At 38.2% G+C, this 15466-nt stretch overlaps 2 protein-coding genes across 3 annotated transcripts in view; one reads left to right on the forward strand and one right to left on the reverse strand.

The window, feature by feature from the left end:
• Positions 1–5301, forward strand: part of LOC124790147 (ERI1 exoribonuclease 2-like) — a 45918-nt gene extending 40617 nt beyond the window's left edge. The window contains exons 3-5 of the mRNA XM_047257739.1: positions 2974–3074; positions 3149–3331; positions 3410–5301. Coding sequence (XP_047113695.1) covers positions 2974–3074; positions 3149–3331; positions 3410–3904 — 779 coding nt within the window. The 3' untranslated portion in view covers positions 3905–5301. The remainder of the gene's footprint in view (positions 1–2973; positions 3075–3148; positions 3332–3409) is intronic.
• Positions 4836–15466, reverse strand: part of LOC124790148 (uncharacterized protein C16orf52 homolog B) — a 71845-nt gene continuing 61214 nt past the window's right edge. For both annotated transcript variants that reach the window (XM_047257740.1, XM_047257741.1), the window contains exon 3: positions 4836–5764. In XM_047257740.1, the coding sequence (XP_047113696.1) occupies positions 5577–5764 (188 nt within the window). In that variant the 3' untranslated portion in view covers positions 4836–5576. The remainder of the gene's footprint in view (positions 5765–15466) is intronic.

Genomic DNA, 15466 nt, shown 5'->3' on the forward strand with positions numbered 1-15466 from the left:
CACAGCCGTAAATTACTTTTCATTTGGGGATTAAGCTGAAGCTGGAAGGCTGCCAGATTTAGTGACTAGGGTGGATACCAAATTTTCCAGTGCCAAAGTACTTTTGTAGACTGGGTGCATTGTCCCAGTTAAATATGATTTGTTTGCACTTCAGACCTTTTAACAGGCCATTTCTCGTCCAAATGATTTTCGTAAAATTCAATTACTGGTTCACTTTTTTTTTAGTAACCTACTACAACAACTTCATTTGCATTCCGGAAAACATAGGGCATAACTGTTCCTGGTAACTGAATGTAACGACAACTTTTTTTGAGTTATAACCACTTTCTAATTGACGACTGCCATTTTATTTGGAGTGTAAATGGGTGGAACTGCATCTCTTTCACAAAAACAAATGTGTAACAGTTACCATCTGTATTCTGTAAAATGTTATAGCAATATAAAAAAAAATCCAAACACTGCAGAGAAAATTTGCTTTTGATCTGACTTCTGGCTGTTTTTATTTTGATTGTGTTGTTTTTATGTCACGGTAGTTTCATAAGGCTTATTCTTTCATTCTCTGCTGTTCTTGAATCTAAACCCACAATATTCACAGATATACAAGCGACGCAAAAATTATTTAGTAATTTGCCAAAGATTTGATGTAATTGGAAATACTGCCACTAATGTCAGAGTACTGATTTCAGCCACTAATGTCAGAGTACTGATTTCATGATACAACTGCTTATTCATTTATTTTTTTATGAGCCTTTGAGTACCAAAGAGCTGCAAATACTGTGATTAGTGCTACAGACAGGATGTCTGTTTACTCACTGGCAATGTACACTACCAGAGTAACGTTGTGTGACAGGCTTATGGATTAACCTTTGCACAGCTGAGTTTCATAAATTATTATATGTATAAACGTGAATGTAGAAAATGATAGGGCTGGTAGACTGGGTCATAACAAGCGGTATTTCACATGTCATTGAACAGCATCACAGGCCGCCAAGAAGCCGATTGCCACATCTACATAGTTTTACTGCCATTGACAAGTCCCTACAAGAGACAGATTCACTTGAGGTACTTTTCCACTGGCATATTATCGTAATGGCACAATGTGCATTTAAGGCCTACTTCAAAACCTGGTTTATTCATTTTGTGTTAACAGGTACAAAGGCCTGACAGACACAGTCATCAATGCACTGTGCATAAATATGGCTTGAAGAGGAGGCATCAGCACTGCTGCTGCCTCCTCACACCTTCAACAAGCTCGCGGTGTGTTGCATGAGAAATGGGTGTAAGCAATTCCACAATTTGGCAGTGTGGCATGGTGATTTGCACCTCTACTGCCTTCAAAAGGTTCAAGCCATTAACCAAGACAATTTTCCAAGTTGAACTGAATTCTGTCAGTTGTTTTTGCAAAGGTGTGCTATTCAATTAGACCGTGAACTTTTTACAGATGCACAAAGCCACAATCAACAAGTGCAGGCCCAGGAAAATCCGCACGCCATCTTTGTTCGTAGTCACCAAGATCGCTGCTGTCAACACTTGGGCCGGCTTGGTAGGTGATAATCTGGTCAGTCCGTACATGTCCCCTCGGCAACTGAACACAAGTATGTAATATTTTCACAAGAAATTCTATTAGAGTTGGTGGATCATGTTCCATTCAATGTGCAATAGCGGATGTAGTACCAACACGATGGTGCACCTGCACACTTTACATACACGGTGTGAATTCGTTTCAATGAAACCTTTGGTGAGAATGCCAGCCCAAAACAGCAGGGAACCTCCACCTTGCTGCACTTGTTGGACAGTGTGTCTAAGGCGTTCAGCCTTACCGGGTTGCCTCCAAACAGGTCTCCAACAATTGTCTTGTTGAAGGCATATGTGACACATCGTTGAAGAGAACATGATGCCAATCTGGAGCAGTCCATTTGGTATGTTGTTGGGCCCATCTGCACTGCACTGCATGGTGTCGTGATTGCAAAGATGGACCTCACCATGGACGTCAGGATTGAAGCTGTGCATCATGCAGCCTATTGCGCACAGTTTGAGTCTAAACACAGTGTCCTGTGGCTGCAAGAAAAGCATTATGCAGCATGGTGGGGTAGCTGTCAGGGTTCCTCCGAGCAGTAATCTGTAGGTAGTGGTCATCCACTATAGTACTTGACCTTGGGCGGCCTGAGCGAGGCATGTCATCAACAGTTTCTGTCTCTGTATCTCCTCCATGTTCGACCAACATCACTTTGGTTCACTCCGAACCGCTTGGACACTTCCTCTGTTGAGAGCCTTCTCCTGGCACAAAGTAACAATGCAGATGTGATCAAACCGCAGTATTGACCGTCTAGGCGTGGTTGAACTACAGACAACACGAGCCGTGTATCTCCTTCCCGGTAGAATGACTGGAACTGATCGGCTGTCGGACCCCCTCCGTCTAATAGGCACTCCTCATGCATGGTTGCTTACATCTTTGGGCAGGTTGAGTGATGTCTCTGAACAGTCAAAGGGAGTCTGTCTGTGATACAATATCCACTTTCACCGTTTGTCTTCAGGAGTTCTGGGAACCGGGGTGATGCAAAACTTGTTTTGATGTGTGCATAAGGCAAAAGAGTGAAGGACTATTTATATAATGATGAGGTATTGTATATCAAAGGAATTGAGCTGTAATGCAAAACACTGGAAATTGTGCATTAACAAATTTTTACCCGTGTCACAGAATTTAACTGATGTACAATATTAGTCTGTCGAATACATCAAATATAAAGCTTTGTTGAAACTCTTGCATTAACTATTCAGTTCTCTCTTGAATACACAATTGTATGCAATGGGAGTTGGAGGAGGGGGGAGGATGATGATGATTGTTTTGTTGTTAGCTTGCATTCAGTTTCTGATCTATTTTGGTTGTGTATTTGTGTGTATATGTAGCCATGCCACATGAAAATGTAATCATATTCTGCACAGTATCTTACATAATGTTAATTTGATTTTCAGACTGGGATTTATCAACATGTTTAGACAATGAGTGCAGAAGAAAAAATTTACTAAAGCCTGAAATATTAAATCAATGGATTGATCTACGTGCTACTTACAAGGTATTTAAGGAGCTCTCCTGCTTTATTACTATATGTTGTACAAAATTCAATACACTTAATGTCTATGATTTCAGGCATTTTACAAGCGTCAGCCGAAGGGTTTGAATGGCGCAATGTCAGAAGTTGGGTTACAATTTAAAGGGCGCCAGCATTCTGGTATTTCTGATGCCCGGAATACTGCTGCACTTGTGCACCACTTGGTTAAAGATGGGGCAATCCTGAGTATTACAAAAGTTCTTCAAGTGACCCTGCATACTGTAAGGAATCAGTGAAATTCATGCAATGCATTTTTTGAAAATAAAAATTTTATTCTTTCTAAAACTCTCTTTTTACAGAATTATAAGAGTGTCCTTACAGACAGTGATGTACAAACAAAGTATTCCATACATGATTCAGTGACAAGGAAAGGAATGGTTCCACAACATCAGAGTGATACACCTGTTTCATCACGGCAGAGAAAAATATCAGATTATCAAGGAACAGTGGGAAAAATGGTGAAAGGTTCTTTGTGGCACAACATGACTTTAGCTAAAGGAAATACAAATTCAAGGGACCAAGTCATATTAAAGAACTGTACCATGTTGGGGGAGCGTACTCCTCTTCAAGTTATAAATCGTCCTGCATCTGACAGAACACAATCTCCCAAGCAAAAACCAGGTGTAAGCAACAGGGCAACACCACCTTTATGTAACTGTGGCAGAAGAGCATTACGCAGGATTGTGTCAATGCTTGGACCCAATCAGGGCCGTTCTTTCTTCATTTGCTCTCACAGAAGAACACTTGGTACAACTCGAAAATCTGGTTGTGGTTATTTCAAATGGGTACAATGATTTTTGCTTGTGACAAATGTTCAGATATATTTTCCTTTGCATTATTTTTAAAAGGGTACAATATCTGTTGCCTTAGTTTCGGAAAGGCAATTAGAAAGTCAGGATTAAATCTTCTCACAGCTTAAGGCAAGTGTCCACTAATTAATAACTTCTGCAAGGTGTTTACATTAGAACAAAAACTTGTGCAATTTTACTACTGCAGCTTCAAGTTAATTTCAGGAACTTGCGGAAGTGTTTAAAAAACAGAGGAGCTGTCACCGTTGTTGTTAAAGAAAATCATTACAACAAGAAAATTAAGAAAACGATCTAGAAACATTACTAAATGACAAAGTTTGACGAATTCACTCAGATCAAAAACTTGCAGGGAATGTTGTATCCTAGCTCTTGTCTATTGGAGGCAACAAAATATACAAAAACGGGATTAAAAATGTGGCAAGCTGTATCATCAGAGATGACCTTTTAATTACTCTTCAATTTTTGCAAGCAGTATTTATTGTAAGTGTATTGTAACTGTTATTAAATGTTACTGTGAACAATCGGCTAAAATTTAAAGACACCGGTACTCCCATTCTGGTGAAATAAAGTAAATGCCACTCATGGATTAGGCTTAGCTTGTGAGAGCTGATGCACACCTTTATTGTAATTCACTTTAGACTGTTACAAAAGTGCATTTTTTGTTTTGGAATTCATAACAAAAACACTTGTGGCATACTACAATAAAATGTGCAAAATATTCTGTTTTAATTCAAAAGAAGTCACAACACCCCGTGTCATAAATAAAATTTGTGAGTCAGCACTTTGTCACTTTTTATGCTGGGAAAAGTGTAAGTAGTATCAATAGGAGAATTCATTTCAGGAAACTGAAATTACAAGGAGACAGAATGGATGGCCAGTACTGACAATACAAGCAGATACATTATTTGTTAGTTTACTTTCCTCCTCAGGCGGCTTCAAAGGTTAGGATCCATGTTTTTATCTGGTTTTAAATGAATGTATTGTCAGTGCTGGAAATTCATCTCCTAGAGGTAAGTACTGTCCTATCAATTCTGTTTCCTTGTAAATATAGAAAAATGTACATATCATGCAAATACTTTAATAGAAATAATAAAATATGAATTTATTTAAAGCAGTGGTCAGTTAACATCTGTGTTCCATTTTCTTTCTTCAAAAGCTAGTAATACATGTTCTAATTTGCCACATTGATGTTATTTATCGTAGAATAACAATTTAATATGGAATTTCTCCTGTTGTGTAACACAGCTAAAAATTCGGGATACTTATGGTTGTACATTTAAGCTGTAAATTAAGAAAAGTGATTAAAACAATTCTTTGTATTTTTGTTAACATTCAATAAATTGAAAGATCTATGGACCAATGAAACAGTCTTGACCTATCACCCCTCCTCCAAAGTTTAAGTGAAAAAAATGTCTAACCATGTTTAATATAATATACTAGTTCAAATGAAGTCTTAATGTACTATACGGTATACAATCATGTCTAAAATAATTAGACATTTATAAAATTGTAAAATACTGATATCTGTGCATTTTTGTGAAATATGAAGCTACATAATTGTACAGAATCTACTTTAAGACAGTTTCTAATGAAACCTTATTTCGAACAACTTGTACAGTGACAAGTATTCCCACTATAGTCTTTGTGTAGCACAATATCAAAAATGTGGCAAGCACACTTTTCCAGCAAACAGTTCTGAGATTACGGTGATCCACAGAGCTAATACAAATAAGATGTACGAAACTCCTACTTGGTGACTGTGTGGTAGCTGATATGGCTGCCCACCAATTTCATCAACACTGAATCCCATTGGGAAGATGACAGCAGCGAGGCAGAACAGAACCACTGAAAATATAGGATTTACATGAGAATACAAAATCTGAGGCAATACTCACTTTAATGAGTGCATTTATTTTAAGAATATCTCAAATGATTTACGCATAAGATTTTTAGTGTCAACAGAACAAAACAGCTTTATCCTATCAATTTCAATCTTTCTGCTGGGACGTGATTATTACGATAATTCTTAACTATTGTTTTGACAATTTTTGTCCATATACAATGTTTAAATCTATAAAAAATTAATTTGTGCAGAGAACATTTCAGAATGATGTCATCTTTTACAATTCATGATGACTGAAAAGACCATCATGAAGCATTTTCTGTGTCTGTGAAGAGTACAGATAGACTGGTGTGCAAATGTTAACGACAAAAGTAACTTTTGCATGATGTGTCACTGCCAAGTAACTTAGTTTGATGAATCTTGGACCATATGTACAAAGAAATGCTACAATATTTCACAGGAGGTAACTGAAAGAAATACACAATGATACAAACAGAAATGACACTTTTATTGAAAAACAATAACTACATGATGGTTGCCTGGGGATTACAAAAGGCAGGACATGGATCTTAATTGGGTGTGTGATCACCATGCATGGCAATGCAGTGTGCTTCCATACTTGGCATAAAATTGGTAAGCAGTTCTTGTGGTAGTGCATTCCATTTTCTCAGCATCATTGGTGTATGTGAACATGCTCTAATACGTCTCCCTGATGCATCCTGCAAATGCTAAATTGGATTTAAGTTGGAGGAAAAGACAGGCCAGTCCATTTGCCGAATATCCTCTTGTTCCAAGATCTCCAACTGCTTAGCTTGATGCAGTTACTCATAATATTCTATAAAAACGAAGTTAGGACCAAATAAACAGCTGAAAAGACACACATGGGGATATGCAGGGTCACAATAACTTTTACTGATGAGTATACCATGTTCAAAGATTTGGAGGCCAGAATGCTCATGCAATATTATACCTCTCCACTCCATGCAGTCAGTGGCAAGCTGGTCATCATTTGCTAATTTGCACATGGTCAATATCACAATAAAATTATTCCACTTTGCTTCAAATGCAAGTTGAAAATCACACCATTTCCCTTTGAATATATGTTGATGTACAAATAAAATGAACTAAAACATGTTGTGTAGCACAGTCTCCACAATAACTAGAAACCAATGTCTAGTGTTGAAATGACAATCAGCTGCAATACAATCAACTGATAGAAGTGACGCAGCTGCCTGTTCTCTACTGTACATGCTCTGTTGTGACTTCATCTTTTCGTGTGTTCTACATTGCTCAGGTCAGGATTTTTCTTTGAAGTTGCATGTAGTTTATTGTGCAAGTATAGAATATGATGATTTAAAGAACTGTTGTGAATGCTTTGTGGGCAAGTGACAAAGCACAGACTGGTAATATGCTAACCTGGATTCGATTCTTGCTGATACTAACATTTTATTTTATTCCTTGCAATGTTAAATTATTAGTTACATAGTTTAAAAATAATAGTTGTTTACATATGTAAAATTAATATATTCAATTCAGTTACAATTATGCCCTTGAAAGTAAAAAGGCTATAGGCTAGGTGGTGATAAAAAAAGCAAGTATACGAGGAAATTTAGTATGAAAGTGTTTTCTGTAGGTGATCTGCTAGAGAGGCCTTTTCCAGTAGACCTTTAGAGGAGTAAATGAGAAAGAGTTAGGCAGGTGTACATCAAATATAAATCTGAGAGAAGCATACAATGAGGCTTACTGATTTGGCTTACTTAACACTGGAAATTTCAAAATACTTGGAAAATATTTTGATCAGCTTCTTAATTTCCCAGAACCAATCCATAAGCTTGAATACTCTAAACACTCATGAAAATCAAGAAGATTTATCCCCAATTATCAAAGAAATTTAAGAAGTTATTAAAACCTTATAAAGCTAGTGGAGAAGACTATAACAGAACTTTTGAAATGGTCTCTACGAAAAATAAAAAAAAAGAACTAAAATTAAACTTTAAGAAGACTTGGAAAACACAAAAACTCTGAGGAGAGCGGAAGGTGGCCATGATAGGTCTACTACATTAGAAAGGCAATAAACAAGAAGCTAACATTAGAGGAATTTCTTTGCAACCAGTTGCATATAAGATACTTTCCAAGATTATACTAAACTGATTAGAAACAACACTGGAAAGTTATTTAGGTGAATATCATAGTGGTTTTAAGGAGGGCCGATCATGTTCTGAACAAATATTTAATTTGAGATCAATCATGTGTCACAGATTACCAAGGTCACTATTTTTCTTTATAACTGCGTGTAGTTTCAAAGCACCTTTGTCAGGACTCCACCATGGGCGAGTGGTCTAAGACACAGACCCATAATTCGCAGACCCAGTCAACTCCCGCAGATGCAAAATTTTTTATCGCAGTTTTAAATTATTAGTTATACAATTTAACTATCTTAACAGTTATATCTACATAAATAAAATTAATATATTCAATTTTGTTACAATGACTACTAATGTAAATCAAAAGCCTATACGCCATCACATTGTAGCTTATAATTTTGCACAAGGCATCCTTAACACTACTTCACCTGTGTAGTCATTCGAGACTTTCTGTGTAAATTCTAGAACCACTCAGCCTTTTACCATCTCGAACACACGATATTCTACATACGATTGTGGGATAGTAAAATCCTACCTACTGTGCGTCTTATGTCTGTGTGTGCAGGTTTAAAATCAGTCGCGGAAAGAAGGTAGACGCGGCAGTCGAACGGCACAGACAATTACCTGTCGGGCAGTCCATAGATGTGTTAGTGTGTAGTGAGGAACCATGGAGTTTACATGCCGCTCTGTGCTTATTGTGTCATGGACTATTGTTATGTGAAACAAGAACAGTTGAAAAAGTACTCCTGTAGACGCTTGACTCAGCCTTGATGGAGGCAAGACGTATTTTCGGATTCATTTTGAGAAAGTCATGGTAGTCAAGCCAACTTTCTTTTAACTGTAACTCATTTTGTTTCTAATGTTCGACAGTATGAGGTACTTACAGAAAGTTGCAAATGTATGTTGAAAGTGTGAATTATGTTGTGCATGAAAGTCAAATACTGATGAAAAGGAAAGTTTGTATGTCTACTTTCACATTTTAAGGCATCACAAAAAGTTAGAACGTGGCAACCTGTGTGAAAGGACCGCAAAAAACAGGAATTTTCTGTCAAAAACGAGAAAGGAAGCTGCTGTGTGTCGCCATAGCAACCAAACATAATACGAGAAGGGATTTACTCTGAGACATTGGAATATGTTGAAGTATCTAATGGAGCAAAATTTGAATGCAAAATGGTGAAGACATGAAAAATTCACAACAATTAAAAACCAAAGAAGATTTCGACGTCATTGTCTAAGAAGAAATACGCATAGAACGCTTCAACCAAGAAGATCCAGTGCAGGGAGTATACAGGTCTCACAAAAGTCGTGGGGACGCAGTCGCGGAAACCAACGTACATCCGACGCCGCCAGCACCAGCTGCTGTTCACTGGTGCTGACCACCCGCTCACCTACGCTATGAGAATTCTACGCCGGGTGAGCGTGAAACAAAACTTGGTAATTTCCAAGAATCAGTGCCTATAGAAATCGCGGGGTCCAAATGATACATATTGACCGTGCAATCCTAAATCGATCACGCGACTCTGGTGGTGGACGTTATGAGTATGTTTACGGTTGTCACTACAGCAATGGCAAAAGAAGACCGTTACAAGAATACGTGTAATAACAAAGGAGATGACTTACCTGACTCGTCGCAAGTGTTGGCGTCATGTGAAAGTTCATGTGATGGGTACGCTACGGGAACAATTTCCTTTTTTCCATTAATTCGTGGAGGTATGTAATTTAGAGCAACTAAGGGAATGACGGAAAACGGATAAAAATGACGATCACAAATAATTGATCATAATGTGCGTCACCTCAGTCGCATGATCCATTTACAATCGCACGTTCAGTATGTATCGTTTGGACCCCACGACTTCGATAAGCAATCATTCTTGGAAATTACCCAAAACTTCATTACTTTAGTGCGAAGTGGTACAAGATACTTTTGAGTGAAATTTGTGTTATCATATTTAAAGTTAGTTTTAGATTAGATTTACTTTCATTCCAATTGATCCGTGAGGAGGTCCTCCAGGATGTAGAACATGTCAGAAAAACAACAATACATGACAAATATTTACAACTAAAACAAAGAAGCTAATGTACCGTTCCACAGGTCCCAAGTGGAATGATCATCAGTTTTTAATTAACACTATATGAAATAGTCATTTTACAAATACTAATGCACTGAATTTAAAATAAAAATGTTTATTTATTTATCTATAAGGTAATAAACGTGTAATACAACTACTATAATACTTATTTACAGTGCACACATTATTGCACTGAAATACTGCAGAAGTATATATATATATATTTTCTCCCGGATTTCCCGACTAAACATACACTTTCTCCCAGACGAAAACGCACCTTTTCCGTGTTATTAAGTGACAGTATATTTTCCATCGGAACTGTAAAACTTATAAATCCTATGAATATGTTTTTATACACAGTCGTAGAATTTCCCCGCACTTTAGAGAAGGAGCTCTTTTTGGAAAGATTTTTGATGAGCAACAATATGTACGCTGCATATTTTCATATTGCGAAAGTATAAATTCGAATTCAACCAAAACCCTGCATGTTACTTTCTGAACCATTGTAATCGAGATTGCGATGCGTTCTGTAAGCCAGTCATAGCTCATGTCACGGGATCAAACGGTTCAAATGGCTCTGAGCACTATGGGACTTAACTTCTGAGGTCATCAGTCCCCTAGAACTTAGAACTACTTAAACCTAACTAATCTAACGACATCACACACATCCATGCCCGAGGCAGGATTCGAACCTGCGACCGTAGCAGTCCCGCGGTTCCGGGTCACGGGATCCCGCCAGCCGATGACAGCGGATATTCAGACCACAGGACACGTGATACAGTCAGCTAATAGCAACATCACTGTTAAGTAGCCCAGATAAACAGGTAAAGTTAATGTTTTAAATTAATACACAGTGTTGCTGAAACAAAAGCAAAGCTATCACATGTAATATTGGTCTCTAGGGTTGATAAGCTGCAAGAGAAGCTAGGCTTTCACATATCATGTTGAAATTTTTTGCGCGTGTTATATCTTAAACTGAATCACACAAATGTGCCAGTAAAATTTTTAGCAGAGTCCAGTGACTTGTCCTCAGAGTTTTCCACAAATAAATTAGCTACCGCAGAGGAGAGAGAGCTTCCCGTAGCACTACATCAATTTGCTCAAAATAACGACATTAATATATGATCTTCTGGGCTCGACTTCTAAATGGCTCGTCATCAAAAGCTCTGTGATTTAAGAAATTCATCGTACATTCTACCATATAGTTCAACTTGCGTAAAAGGTAATTTACTTTGAAAGTAGCGCTTTTCAAACCACCATTCGCAATATTTTCCCGCGACTTGTTAGAAATATGTTCGTTTCAGTAGTCGTCGTCAGACAGCGCAAGATAACAGGCGCCACCGCGCTTTGGCAGCTGATATGACGCAGGAAGCCCGTATGTTCGTACGTGTAAAACATTAAAAGATCTTACATTATGAATAAAAGAAAAAAGACATCAGAGGATACTCCAAGAGCATCAGATTTTCATGAACCATACTAAAATGGCACATTTAAAGTGCATACTTAAAGAGCACATTCGTATGTCCAGATTCCCAATCAAGTAGGCCTGATGTTAAGCTTTTCAGTGGGGGTTTCGGGATGTAAATTGTCTTTGAGTACCAGTACTGTATTAAATCATTTTTGATTCTTTATTATGGTTTAATGCCATACGCGCTAGAAGATGAAAACGTGCACTTGAAATGCAGCAAGCAGTTGAAATTAGCCAATAGCGTGGAACAACACTTTGTTTCAAACACATGGTCTGCCTCAGCGTAAAAGATTAATAAAAACCAAATTTCTTTAGCAAACCGACAAAAGTAACTTCATTGTTCTACAAGGTGATTAATGTACAGCTGTCAGAAAAGTGGAAATAAAATGAAATCTGAAACTAATAACTTATATTGGCCTTCCGTAATTATGTGAATGTATTTTAATTCACTTGATAGCTACCGGCCACAGAAATCCATTTTATTTTCATTTGACATGAAAGTAGTAAACGAAGACGAAACAGCAAAATCACTAAATATAAACACGGGTCACATGGAGGATACACACTTCCTCACTGCAACTCAAGACTGCTCTGAGCATCAGCTCCAGATCTACGATATTTCCGAACTGGGGCAATACTAAGATGGTGGCGCCGGTTAGGCGTTGTTATGTTCGTGCAAACCATTTTCCGTGCTACTTGCAGAATAGAACTTAAGCGGCTGCTAGATGGGGACTGTACAACTGGCCCTTACTAGTGTAGCGATCTGGCCAAAAGATTTCACACGAAATTTCATTTTCCTGGATACATCGAGAAGATAATACGTAATCTTTCTTACCTGTTATTCCTGTTAGTCGTTTATTTCCAATTTGGTAGTCTGAATCTTTGGATTTCTCTAGTAATTATAACAACGCTGATCATTCACAAACCCAATCAACAACAATCAGACAGCCATCGGCGTTCATTTGCTCGGCTTTACTCCACTCCGACTGTATAGCCCGGTCCCCTTTTGCCTGCAGGAAAGTTTATTTCTAGATGCAACGAGGATTCCCCTGACGGAGACATCATGTACACTATGCACGCATTCAAAAATCAACTTATGATATTTTTTTTTTATTTTTACTATTGGACCAAACTGCTGATGTCATCGGTCCCTACGCTTACACGCTACTTAATCTAACTTACGCTAAGGTCAACACGTACACCCATGCTCGAGGGAGGTTCGAACCTCCGACGGGGGGAGCCGTGTGAACCGTGACAAGTCGCATGAGACAGCACGGCTACCCCGCGCGGCTTATGATTCATTCAGAAATCAACTTAACAGAGTGTGTTCAAAATCCAACAGGGATGCGCATCAAAATCATATGAGTAATTGACAGGCCAATGTGCGGTGGATGCTACGCGCTTTGTGAAACAAGGTTTTTTTCTGCTCAAGAAAATGAATTTGGCGCACCCCCCAAGCACATATATCCGGGACCGCTGCGCATGCGTGAATCTGGCAGCTTGGGCGCGGCAGTAAAATTTTTCTCGGTTGCTGCTTGCTGCGACTGCTTACACAGCCAACAGCCACATTTCTGTAGCCAGAAACAGAAGGTACTACCCCAGATCACTCATACGCCACTCAACTGCGCATGCCCACTCTTAACTGCTAAAACGAATCTAATGTAAACAGCTGTGACGTCACGCTCATCGGAGGCAATTTGTTGTTGGCACAGTCTTCCTAAAGCCTTTGACACATTTTGCAGTTGGCAAACGCTTGTATGAACACTGTGTTTTGTTGATGTATATAGCACATTTCCTTTGCAATTTATGTTTTGTTTTCTTTTTTTTTCTCGTTCACGTTTTATTGTTGCAGTATTATTCTGCAGTAGCGGGATACAGTAATATCCTTTGTTAGAGTATCGAGTCTTACCAGTAAAAATTACAAAAATTTAACTGAAAATTAAAACAATCGAAAATTCCCGTAATTCTAAAAAAATCCTGGGGTTTTCCCAGTTTTGTCCCGGATGAAAAAATTCTCGGGTTTTTCCCGGATCTCCCGGATGTCCCGGGTCGTATACGCCCTGATATAACTGGTTGGAGAGCCTCAAGACCCAGCTATAGTCATGAAAATTAGCAAAGAAGTGCCTGACTGTGCTGAGTTGATAAATTTAATCAAAGTTCAGAGTCCAACTCTATAAGTAAAGAACTAGGTTTGGTAAATTCTCAATTAAATGCTCTGAGTCTTAAGTTAAACTCATTAGATTCGCAATTAAATATCCAGAGTGGGGCTATTCGTCTTCATATGCCATTTCCATAGGGTTGCTATGATTTACTTCAGAGACCTCAAAGGGTGAAGGCGGGCCAAGTTCTGTAGGAGACAATTTAACACCAAACCTCCTCTGGCATCTCACTCAAGTACCTGAGAGGTAGGGATCCTGGGGAAGGCAAGTGGGAAGGGTTTCGTCTTTGGGGGTATCTTCTTTCTCTTGATCCTAGCTACCATGTCTATTTTTTCCTTTTATACTTCTCATCTTGAGGACCGGTCTATCTTTTCCCTCTTTCCATATTCATAAACTTCTTTCGCTAAAGTCCTTCCTTATTTCCATGGTTACTAATAACCTACATCTTATTTTTAGATAAGAAGGCCGAAGAATCAGACTACACGAACACACATCCACATATACACAAATATAAACTTCTATGTAAACAGTAAATTATATAAGACAAAGCCTGTCACGATGTGAGAACCACTAGGTGTTGTAGGGGGAAAGGTGTGTACACAGGGAATTATGCGCACATATCATCATCATTCATTCCCATTACGGTCAGAGTAAGGCAACGGCAAACCACCTCCATTAGGACCTCGCCTAGTAAAGCGGTGCAGGTCTCCTGCATCGTTCCCCTACGCTCTGTAAAGAAGCATGGGACTTCATTTTTACATTTCCATATAGGAAGTTATGACAGTTCTACATCGAATATACATAAGAAGAGGTACACATACATAACAAACAACAATAAAGTAGTAATAAGGAATGGATAAATAAGAGAGAGGCATGAGCAAAGAAATAAAACGAAAGTAGGAGTAGAATTAGTCAGGTTGATCACTAAGCAACGTCAGTGCAATAAAAACTCTGATGAATTAAAGGATAGTGGGACGTAAGTAGTATATATAGACATAATATCTATTAAAACTATAGATATTGGTAAGTAGAGGAGGACTCTAGGGAGTGAATAATATATTAAAGAATGAATGCGAAGTTTAAAATAGATTTATAGCTTTACCAGAAGATACTTAATTATGGTATACACAGAAATGTATATTAGGGTAACGAACTGTGAGGCCTACTCAGAAAGGATAAGGGGCATACCCGGCATTAACTAAGCATAAAGGACAGACATACCTACGTGGAGATAGGACGATCTGTGGCCTAAAAAATAGAGATGTTTTGTAAGGCGTGTACTTACCAGAATGGAAAGAGGAAATGCTCTCATTAGGTCAACCCACAAGCAAGGAATAGGTGCTGATCCTAGGAGAAATGGACAGTATCTTGACAAAACTCACAAATTTTATAGGAATTATTGTGGAAAGTGTAAATTCTATGAGCGACTAGCATTATTATGTTTCGTGGAAGAAAATGATTATCAAAGGAACACTTTCATTTTTACCTAGAGTTCCTCCAAGCTACAACTAACAAAAATAGTACATACTAGGAAAAAGGTAGTACAAAAAGATAAGAATAGAAAATACATTACTCATGTGTCAAACACCTGAAGTTTTGGATTGAAAAAGGAAATAAAGAAAAGAAAAAGTCTTCACACAGGAGTGTATACTGTTAAGATATGAAATGTTATTATGAGTGATATTACTTGCATAATGATTATGTATAAAACATCACATGTTCGATCTGGTGGGGAGGGGAGGGGGGAGGAATATGTAGTGATTCGAGAATTTCTGTGTAAATTCTAGAACCACTCAGCCTTCTACCGTCTCGAACACATGACATTCTACGAGGGTCAGTCAAAAAGTAATGCCTCCTATTTTTT

Source organism: Schistocerca piceifrons, chromosome 3, assembly GCF_021461385.2.
Source record: "Schistocerca piceifrons isolate TAMUIC-IGC-003096 chromosome 3, iqSchPice1.1, whole genome shotgun sequence".
Taxonomy (NCBI): Eukaryota; Metazoa; Arthropoda; class Insecta; order Orthoptera; family Acrididae; genus Schistocerca; species Schistocerca piceifrons.